The 11069-nt window shown below is 38.4% G+C and overlaps 1 protein-coding gene across 1 annotated transcript in view; it reads left to right on the top strand.

Moving 5' to 3' along the window:
* The first annotated feature begins 1343 nt into the window (after window positions 1-1343).
* Window positions 1344-11069, top strand: part of LOC135209622 (major facilitator superfamily domain-containing protein 8-like) — a 101540-nt gene continuing 91814 nt past the window's right edge. The window contains exons 1-2 of the mRNA XM_064242329.1: window positions 1344-1458; window positions 5049-5685. Of these exons, the coding sequence (XP_064098399.1) occupies window positions 5585-5685 (101 nt within the window). The 5' untranslated portion in view covers window positions 1344-1458; window positions 5049-5584. The remainder of the gene's footprint in view (window positions 1459-5048; window positions 5686-11069) is intronic.

The following is an 11069-nucleotide window of genomic DNA, read 5'->3' as shown; positions in this document are numbered from 1 at the left end:
TAAGTGAATAATATATATCTTTGGTTCGCCTCTGATTTCAAGGGTATGAATGTATATATATATGTTCTTGAGTTCACCTTGAATTTAATGTTTGTATAATTATAATATATACTCTTTAGTTTACCGTGAATTCTATGAGCACAAATATATACATATTCTAACGTTATTACTGCTTTTGAGGTTTTCCTCCTGTTACACCTTCCAAGATATCTTATGATGACCATTTTGTGCTACTAATTCTCCTTTGATTCATTGTCTAGAATTTATTTTCTCAATTTTCTATCTCAGCTATCTTTTTTTTATTATTTATTTCATGTTTTTATCCTATTTTCTACTTCTGATCTCTCTTATCTTTATTTTTTTTTTTCACTCCTCTCCTGATCGATCTCTGTTCTTTGTGCCACAGTGCTCTTTCTTGAATCTTCTGTGTTCCACCACTTTTCTACGCGTTACATTTTTATATTTGCTTTTTTTTTTTTTAACTACGTTCTGTGTGTCTTCTATTTTAATATTAACGTTAAAGTTGTTTTCCGAAGCCCTCCTGTGTTAATCCCAAGATCTAACATGACAAGACATGGGATAAGCTCACCGTATACATAGGTGACTAAATTTGTAAGCTGACGTTTTCCGTCACGACCGGTGTCATGCTGAACGTAATTTTTCTGAATTAAAGACGTATTCTTGAACTTTCTACGTATATTTCGTTATAAATGTCATGTACTCTCGTGTTAACGGTTGGTTTGATCTACGAAAAGAGTTCTCAAAGGTACGGGATTTGTCAGCTCATTGCACTTTTGAATCTAGTAAAGAGATTGGTCGATATTTATTGAAAATTGGTGTCTGGCAACCATGAAAATAATATTCTGTGGATTTATCGCAACGTACGACAGAGATATATTTAGAATTATTTTGAATTATAAATGAAACGATACCAACAATCAACCGATGACAGTAAATCAATCATTATAATAAAGACTCCATTTTATTCTATTGTCATACACCTTGAAATAATGTCAGGGTTAGGATTTATTTATATATATAAAAAAGATTAAGGTTTTGCGGCCAGCTATGTCCTAATTCCGCAGTTATACGCATGCCCTGACAGATCAATAGCTCCTGTTCGGAAACGGTACTTACGTCAAACGTCAAGCCAGATATTTTTTGTACGATCAGAATGCAACATGCACGTTCATACGGTTACATAACACGATGTGATTCGAATTTAATATACGATATATCGTTCGTTATATGAACTAGTTTATAAAAGTACTTTTCCCGCGAATTAGCAATCCGAAGTCGAAGCCAGTCCTGTGCAAGCAAACGTCAGCTGACTTCCCTGGAAAGTGTAAACACGCTACACACAACCGACGACGTTAGTACCAGTTCTATGCTGGTCAAAAGTGAGACGTTCATATGCGAGTGGCGTTGGCAGAAAACAGTGTTGGCAATGCAGGAAAAGTAACGTAATATAACCTGTTATTATTATAACCGGTGGAGAAGAAGATAATGTGTGAAATAACTTGTCATTGTTACGTAGCTATAGGTCTAACGTCATCCCTGGCTCGGAAAAGCGTGACAGCGTGGTCCGTTGGGACATAACTAATATAAATATTTTTTTTACTTTTTGCTCTTGTTTAAACAGACTTGTCACGTGATGCAGCGTGGCGTATACTTAGGTCGCTTCTATGTAAAGTGAAATTAAGTGAAGCTGAGGAAAAAATCGCACTTTTTAAAGTGACTTTGGTTTAGTGAGGTGCTTCAGGTTGAATTGGGAATTCATACAAGTGTTTGTTTGCTCATACAACATCATGGAGACTCGCCTGTTTACCTATAGAAATTATTTAGAGTGCTTGTGTATATATGTGTGTATAATATATATGTACACGCATTTAGTTGTATATTTAATATTTATTAAAATGAGGATAGTCTTATATGCTTAAATGAAAAAAATTTACTTTACTAATTATATATATATAATAATTCAGCTTATATATGATATATATATATATACATTATATATATATATATATATATATATATATGCATGTTTGTTGTATATTTAACATTTATTAAAATGAAGATAGTCTCATGTGTTTAAATAAAAAAAAAGATACATTTGGCTATTTTATATATAATAAGGATAGCCTGAAATTCTTGAAGCAAATTAGAGAAGAAGAGAAAGACAAAGAGAGACAGTACACAGAAGGGAAAGAAACTTCGGGAAGAGAGAGAGAGAGAGAGAGAGAGAGAGAGAGAGAGCGAGCTAGCTAGCTATTATAGCGCCGCATTCAATAGTTCGTGCGTGTGAATTCCCCCGTGCCTTAGTTGAGTTGAAGGTCATTTCTTCACGGTCAGGTTTAATTCAATGCATATATTTTAACAAAGACGTAAATATCCCACGAAACGATGTTCTCCGGTCGTTCGTTTTATGATCTAATTGATGAACTTAAGCAGTTTTGATATTTTCGTATTTCGTGATCAATTTTACACTTTTTATTAGTTTTTTCCTTGATTCTGTCGTGACCTGGACCCGTAGCTTTGTTTTGGGGCTTGAACACTGACGTGGGGTCACGGGGAAGAATAGAGCAGTGGGCACGTTTTAGACTTAAGAATGACCCTCTTGCTGTGTGTGTGTGTGTGTGTGTGTGTGTGAGAGAGAGAGAGAGTAATCTGAGATGAACTTACTAGTCCCATACACCCTACTTGGCTGCGACCCTCAATATATGACTAGCTTGTACTGCACACGATTCATTCCAAATTCATTATCAAAAAGCTTGCCAAGTTCATTATACCACTTGAAACTGATGTGTGGTTTCCACTTGAGCATTTATTCATTTACGTTTGTTGTTTAGTTTTGGTGGCCAGGCAGTCTACCGGTCGGCATTCTGTTCCGTTTCGTGTCTTAGTAAGATAAGTTTGGGAAATAGTCCGTAACTTAGTTTAGAAATTAGAAATGTATATTCTGATTATAAAATATTAGGTGCCCTTTTATGGCCTAAAAAGGATTATTCGGAAAACCAATCATGTTTTATTTATTAATACAAAGTGTAAAGCAAGAACGTGCAATAACTGGCTTATTAGTGTGGCGTCACAGCATTAAGGGTCATAAAGGAAGATGATACCAAGTTTTTGACAGACCAGGTGTACCTGGAATCGTAGGCTGTGTCATAAAAGATTTACTTTTTTAACTGATTCATTTCTGAAATTCATTTTGTCTTGGTGGACTACTTCAGCGACTAAAGCACCTGGTAGTCACCTGGCTGTGGTGTGCCGCCAGAGAAAAGGAAGGCCAGCAACCTCATCCCAAAATACTTGGTGAAAAAGAGGACGATAAGTCCCGCCCAAGCCGGTTTGTCTGGAGAAAAATGCTCGCGGAAGCCAGCGCTCCGTTTCAGAGACAGAGAGAGGGGGAGGTTGGGAGAGGTAGGGGTAGGGGGTCAGCTAGGGACCCTCCCACCGAGTCTATCGATCAGGTCAGACATTATACGAAATGGATGTGAAATAGGAAGTTTTTTTGGGTGTAAAAATATCCTTCATAAAGGTTGAGAGAAATACTGGGTCAGGCTGACGAGAAAGGTGTTACAGATTTTACTTGTTCTTACCGGCGGCATGCGTCTAAAATTGTCTCATTCGTTTTCAGAATGTCCGTATGCAGAATTACACAATGCAGCATTGCATATTTGATCGTAGGTCCATCTGCCAAGATTAGACGCACATACCAAGTAGGGTATATCAGAGAGGTACAATAGATTCATTAAGGGGTATAGACTTAATATTTAGTATTACATATATTGTCAAGTGTGCGGTATGTGATGAAATTCAATCGTTGTAGACCTAACAAACACTTCATTGTCTGAACGAATGACAGTGCATTTTCTCGCCTGCGGGAGCATTCATTTTTTTTCCTCGACAATTTTAATTTCCTGAATTAAATTCAACTCACGGTGCCCTTAATTCAGCTGATTACATTCCTCGCCAGGAATGTTCTTCGCCTTTGTTTGTCTGTTATAGTTTGAGAATTATTTTGCTGGCGATTGTTTGTATGAATGTACTAAGTGTTACGTAAACGCTATCGTTTTAAAATCCTGTGCCCTTGAATTCGGAATGTCGCACCTCTGTCACAATCCCCTGCGTTTACAACAGTTTGGTTGATATCACTACTTTTTTGGCTTAGCACTCGTATTTCTTGGCTAATTCCAATTGAAGTCCGAACATCCCGAGGTATTAATTTTGTTGCTGGTGCAGTATAAAATGCCGAGGCTTTTTATGACATAATTATGTTTCGATTTATGTCCTTTGAGTTTTTGTAAGCCCCCCAAATAGTGCTAGCGTCCAACGCTTCTCCGATTGGAATCCATGAGTCTAGGCTAAATCCGATTATGGATTGGCCTAATCTGGGAACGGGGTTTATGAGTAGAAACCGTATTTATTGTAAAATGACCTTCAAAGTGTATTTTTTTTAAATAAAAGAGAAAACAAGAAACAGTAGCAATGGTTTAATAATAAGGATATTTCATTCTAACCATATTGAATCTTGTTAACTGGGGACAATGGTTGAATAATGGTTAGGTTAAAAGAAACCTATCGTATCTCAATTATTCCAATAAGAATGTTGTATTTTAGGCTAACACATCTCGGAAGTAACTGCATGTTATAGTCGCACCATCCATTTCATTGTTAATTCGCGGAAACATTTCTCTGAACGTAATAGCTCACATTGATAAACTTGCAATGCCAATCTTATCCCTTCTTTGTAGGTGTAATAGGAAATTGCCAGTGCTTCTCATCGTGATCTTTCAATTTTAACCAATGCAGTTCCAGACTCGGCCTTTTCACTTCGGAGAATCGTTGCCAAATCATGTTTTCCCTCTGCCTGCAGCCTGCATTATCATTGTACGAACTGTCTTGTTTGAATAGTGATTAGTGCAATGTCATTGTAGGCAACTCTCAGTCATGAATGAAGTTCACCTCTACGTATCGTTCAGCTGTTATGCAGAATTTCCCACGTATTTCATCAAATAATTCAGTCTTTTCATCTTTTTTTTCAGATGGAGGTAGCCAAATCAAAAGTGTGAGAATTAGAAGGTGAAATGAAATGAGAGTGAAGCTTGGTTTAGCTGTTAGGAAGCTGGGAATAATCATCGCTATTATTGGGGGAGAAGTGTACGAAACTGACTGGGAAAATGTGAGCGACTGTGATTTTCTTTAGTATGGGCGTACGTTCGTCCGTTTCTCCATCTTCTTCTTGACCTTCTAGTCATGCCAAGATCCTCCTCACAGGTGCCTCTCACACTGTACCGTGTACCTCGACGGTGAAGACTACTGACTGACTGGCGGCGGGTTGCCTCCTCCTGTTATAGGGTGAGGGACACACGAGTTAAATGTGCTGCTATTCGCGTAGTTAAACTATGAAATAAAAGTGTTTATGTTCATACAACGAAACCAACTTTACGATTGGGCCTTGTCTTGAAACCCAGGCGAATAAATGTGCTGACTAGACTTTACGAGGAAAACGTTTTAGAAAGTTTGTTTTAAAAAAAGGAGGTTTAAGAACGTTTTCTCTTGCCGGTTCGGCTTCGCTAAAATGCCTTCGCAAGTGTCTGATATCGAGATGGAAAATGCCAATGGAGAGGACGCCCTTCTGGGTTCGACGAGAGATGGCGCCGTTGTCAGAGCCGCTAATGGGTAAGAATTTTCCCATTTCATTGGTAATTAGTACTATTACTACCAAGGTTATAAATTTCATGTTGAAATTAACATTTTACATTCCACGTCAAGATTAATGTTTTGTATTCGTATCGCGATTAATGTTTTTTCATATCTGTAGATCTTTGTTTTTTCTTCTTCTTTTAATGTCAATGGAAACATTGTGCCGGTAAACATCTTAATTTTATTTTTTTTTTTATTTTTTTTTTACTTTTATTAGAAAAATGTTACATATGTACAAATAAGTGATGTGACAAAATGTTACGAAAATATATACCTAGAATATTTACAAATATTTTTATTATTCGGTATCTCTTATGTGAATAATGTTCACATCATTGGTCTACTTAATGTGGCACGACGCCTGTTACTAAAATACGTGACCATGCATGCTTTAGATTTAAGACCTAGGTTAGCATACAACACACACACACACACACACACACACACACTATTTGTCTATCTACCTTAATGCAGTGTGCTCATAGCATGAGTGCCACGAAATTAAAAGGCATTATAGGAAGATTAATTTTATCATTACGTGTCTTTGCACTTTATGATGTTTCGATGTTATATTATTTTTAGCCATGTTTCATAATTGTGGTCAACATGTTTCTAGTCATGTGAAAATGTTTTGTTTGGGAATAATAAATAAATATACAAAATAATTTTGGCAGGTCCAATAGACGCTAAGTTAATGCTGATGGGGTCTTTCGTCAACTTTACAAGTATTGCTGTATTGATATTATTGATTGTGGCTCTATCACAGGCAGTCACTGTAGCGGTGTTCCTTCTTCTTAGTACTGTGGGTTTTATTTGCAAGAATAATCGTGAAAACGGTATTTTAATTTGTATAGAATGTTGATTGCAAAATGTGAATTTTGTTGGATTGCTCTCCTGATAAGGGAACTCGAATGGATGAGATGAGTAGGTAATACAAGAATTTTAGTGCATTCCGCCATTAACAGTTCTTGAAGAATGTGTAAGGTCTCTGTCGTGTACAAGATGTTATTTATTAGCATTGCTATTGTCCGTTAAAAGTCGATTTAAACTAGCTAGACCGTTGAGGTGTTGCCATGTTTTGTTTTGTTTTTTCACATGGGAATCATGAAAGGCATCGGTCTATTACATCGACCACATAGAAATCCAATTGGCTGACGCATTTCGGCCCCTAAACCAACTCCAGTCGAATATACAGTGTTCGTTGGGCGACACGTTGCTCTCTCTCTCTCTCTCTCTCTAGGCTTAAGACTATAGAGCCACGGTATCTTTTTATGTTTTAGAAGTGTTCTTTGTTAATTATTCCCTCGTAAACTTTCTAAATTATATACTTTTTAACCTAAAGTCGCAGCTAACTTAGATCACCTTCGTTTTCGCGTCAGTGAAGGTACGAAACTGCAGAGTGTTTACTATAGTTTGTGTCACTGAGGGTACGAAATTGCAAATATTCTTCAGTCATGAAATGGTCATAACTTGATATTGTGACGTGTTTTCAATGGACGTTGTAATCAAGCGTGGGAAAGCTTTTAATGATTGTCATTATGCCATTATCATGTCCAGGAAGTACTGGCTACACTGTGAACAGATTAGACAGGCTTCTGAGTGTGATTGGCAGTTCTTCATATCTACTCTGGGAATATTCCTTTCCTTCAGTAACTTCAATAGTGGAAATTTTATCTACAAACATTAATGTATGTATTGAGCGGTTGCTACAAGATCACCATTACTAGCTGCTCTGGAATTAGCAGCGTTTATCGAGCTTCATTTGTTGAATTCAGTTGTGGGCAGTTTTAACCGTAGCATTATTCTAAAGTGGTTCGTACTATAAGACTTAAAATTAGCAAAGAACTTCATTTGAGTTACCTTGAGTGGACCATGAATTTATACATGAGTTTCTATTGTCTCCAAGCTCTCTTTAGGACGATGATAGTTTCTGTGATGGAAATAGATAAATATGCAAAGGGATATATAAAGGCCATTAGGCCTATATGTCGCTGGAAACTGAAAATAACGGGTATTAATGCTTCATCGATACTTCTTCTCGTAGAAGAGAGCAGTTCTTACCAACATTAGCAGTTTTTTTCTTCATTTCATAAGAAGTTGGGGGAACATGTAGCAACATTCAATGGAACTGGATGTATCCGGTAGTGTTCAGACTGTTGAACGTTGTTCTTAGAATTGCTGGTTGCTATGAGTCTCCAGTTTTATATTTGGCATTGTTTGGGGTTTTCATTTATTCCAACCAATGAAATGTTCCATCTTTATTTATTTATTTTTTCATTTAGCGATGAACCTTGAGTTCTGGTCATCTATCAGTGCCTGGTTTTCTATTAAATTAAGTTATATAGGCCTAACTAGGACAGCTTTGATTATGATGCTACTTACTGACATAAGAAAGCTATTTAGGATTTAGGATTATAGTGTAATACAGGGAATCTTTCTAAGGTGCATTATCGATTACAAAATTGTGTTTTTGAAGCGTTTAGGCTGATGTACTATGCAGAAAGTTTATTGTAGCACACCATGCTGGTGTTACATTTTGGGATATACCGCCTGGAAGTGCGGGATTATTATTATTATCCTAATTCCACGGGGTGGTATTTATAATGTGGGGTTCCGGGTTGCATCCTGCCTCCTTAGGAGTCCATCACTTTTCTTACTATGTGCGCCGTTTCTAGGATCACACTCTTCTGCATGAGTCCTGGAGCTACTTCAGCCTCTAGTTGTTCCAGATTCCTTTTCCCTTTTCGAGATCTTGGGATCGTGCCTAGTATTCCTATGATTATGGGTACAATTTCCACTGGCATATCCCATATCCTTCTCATTTCTATTTTCAGGTCTTGATGATTATCCATTTTTCCCGTTCTTTCTCTTCAACTCTGGTGCCCCATGGTATTGCGACATCTATGAGTGATACTTTCTTTTTGATTTTGTCAATCAACGTCACGTCTGGTCTATTTGCACGTATCACCCTATCTGTTCTGATACCATAGTCCCAGAGGACCTTTGCCTGATCGTTTTCTATCATTCCTTCAGGTTGGTGTTCGTACCACTTATTACTGCAAGGTAGCTTGTGTTTCTTGCACAGGCTCCAGTGGAGGGCTTTTGCTACTGATTGATTGTGTCTATTAAATATGGTGTCTGAATCATGCCTCTTTTTGTACTGGTTCTGTGCAAGTGCCGGACATTCGCTTGCTATGTGGTTTATGGTTTCATTTTTCGTATTGCACTTTCTACATATGGGAGAGATGTTATTGCCATCTATCGTTCTTTGGACATATCTGGTTCTTAGGACCTGATCTTGTGCCGCTGTTATCATTCCTTCAGTTTCCGTCTTGAGCTCTCCCATCAGTAGCCATTGCCACGTGTCACCGCTGGCCAGTTCCTTAGTCTGTCTCATGTATTGTCCGTGCATTGGTTTGTTATGCCATTCCTCTGTTCTGCTCGTCTTTCTCCTGTCACTGTATATTTCTGGGTCTTCGTCTACTTTTATCAGTCCTTTTTCCCATGCACTCTTGAGCCACTCGTCTTCACTGGTCTTCATATATTGCCCCAGTGCTCTGTTCTCGATGTTGACGCAGTCCTCTATGCTTAATAGTCCCCTCCCTCCTTCCGTGGGTGTAGTACTTTGTGTATTGTCTCATGTTTCCTCGTTTTCTGGTCTATGCTGCGAAGTTCTGCCTTCGTCCATTCCACTATTCCTGCGCTGTATCTGATTACTGGTACTGCCCATGTGTTTATGGCTTTTGTCATATTTCCGGCGTTGAGTTTTGACTTGAGTATCGCCTTGAGTCTCTGCATATATTCTTTCCTGATCGTATCCTTCATCTCTTGATGTTTTATATCCCCTCCTTCCATTATTCCCAGGTATTTGTATCCCGACTCATTTATGTGTTTGATGTTGTTCCCATCTGGTAGCTTTATCCCTGGAGTCCTTGTTACTTTGCCCTTTTGTATGTTAACTAAGGCACATTTTTCTATTCCAAACTCCATCCTGATGTCCATAGATACAATCCTTACAGTCTGGATTAGGGTATCTATTTCCTTGATGCTCTTACCATACAGCTTGATGTCGTCCATGAACATCAGATGGTTAATTCTGTTGCCTCTTTTCTTGAGTTGGTACCCAGCATCCATCTTCTGCAGTACTTTTGTCATGGGAATCATGGCTACTACAAAGAGTAGTGGGGACAGTGAGTCGCCCTGGAAGATCCCTCTCCTGATATTAACCTCTGCTAGTCTTATTCCAGAGCTTGTAAGTATTGTATTCCAGTTGCGCATTGTATTTTTGAGGAAGCTGATGGTGTTTTCATCTGCCTGATATATTTTCAGGCATTCTATTAACCATGTGTGTGGTACCATGCCGAAGGCTTTCTTATAGTCTATCCATGCCATGCTTAGGTTGGTTTTCCTTCTCTTACTGTTCTTCATTACCATTTTGTCTATCAGGAGCTGGTCTTTTGTGCCCCTACACTTCCTTCTGCAGCCTTTCTGTTGGTGTGGAATGGTGTTTGTATCCTCTAGGTAGTTGCACAGCCTTTCGCTGATGATACCTGTTAGTAACTTCCTACCAAACATTATTGGTATGCAGGTGATAGGCCTGTAGTTACTAGCTATATTTCCCCTACTCTTGTCTTTCTGGACTAAGGATGTTCTTCCTGTGGTCATCCATTTGGGTGCATGGTGATTTGTGATACAATGCTGGAGTTGTTCTGCTATTCTTGGGTGTAGGGCCTTGAAGTTTTTGAGCCAGTATCCATGGACTTCATCGGGACCTAGGGCTTTCCAGTTGGGCATTTTCTTTAGTTGGTGTCTGACTGTGTCTGCCGTGATGTCAATGAATCTTTGTTTTATTCTTACTGTTTCTTTACCCTTGACTTCCTGGAGCCATGGTGCATGTTTGTTGTGTGATACCGGATTGTTCCAGATGTTTTCCCAGAGTCTCTTACTTGGTTCAGCTTTAGAATTTCTGGTGTTGTATTCCCCTCTATAGTTGGCTGTATATCTTTCTGGTTAGTTCCGAATAGTTTGTTCTGTTGGTATCCCTTATTCCTGTTCATGTACCGTTGGATCTTTTGTGCTTTGGCCTTAAACCTCTGTTTTACATCTTCTATTGTGTTTTTTAGTCCCCTCTCCTGTACTTTGTATTTCTCGTTCAGTTCCTCCCTTGTTTTCTTGCTTCTTATCCTTTTTTTTGCCTTCACTTTACTCAAGTCAGATCTCATCACCATGATTTGCTTTTCCAGGCGCCTTTTCCAAGGAGGTTGCTGTTTTTGGTTTGGTGGGTGGGTTGGTTGTGCTGGTGGTGTGGTGTTCGTATCCCCATCAGTTCTGCTACTAATCTTGCTCCTGCATATGTCAAG

This window comes from Macrobrachium nipponense, chromosome 38 (genome assembly GCF_015104395.2).
Source record: "Macrobrachium nipponense isolate FS-2020 chromosome 38, ASM1510439v2, whole genome shotgun sequence".
NCBI lineage: Eukaryota > Metazoa > Arthropoda > Malacostraca > Decapoda > Palaemonidae > Macrobrachium > Macrobrachium nipponense.
This window is presented reverse-complemented; position numbering and strand designations above follow the sequence as displayed.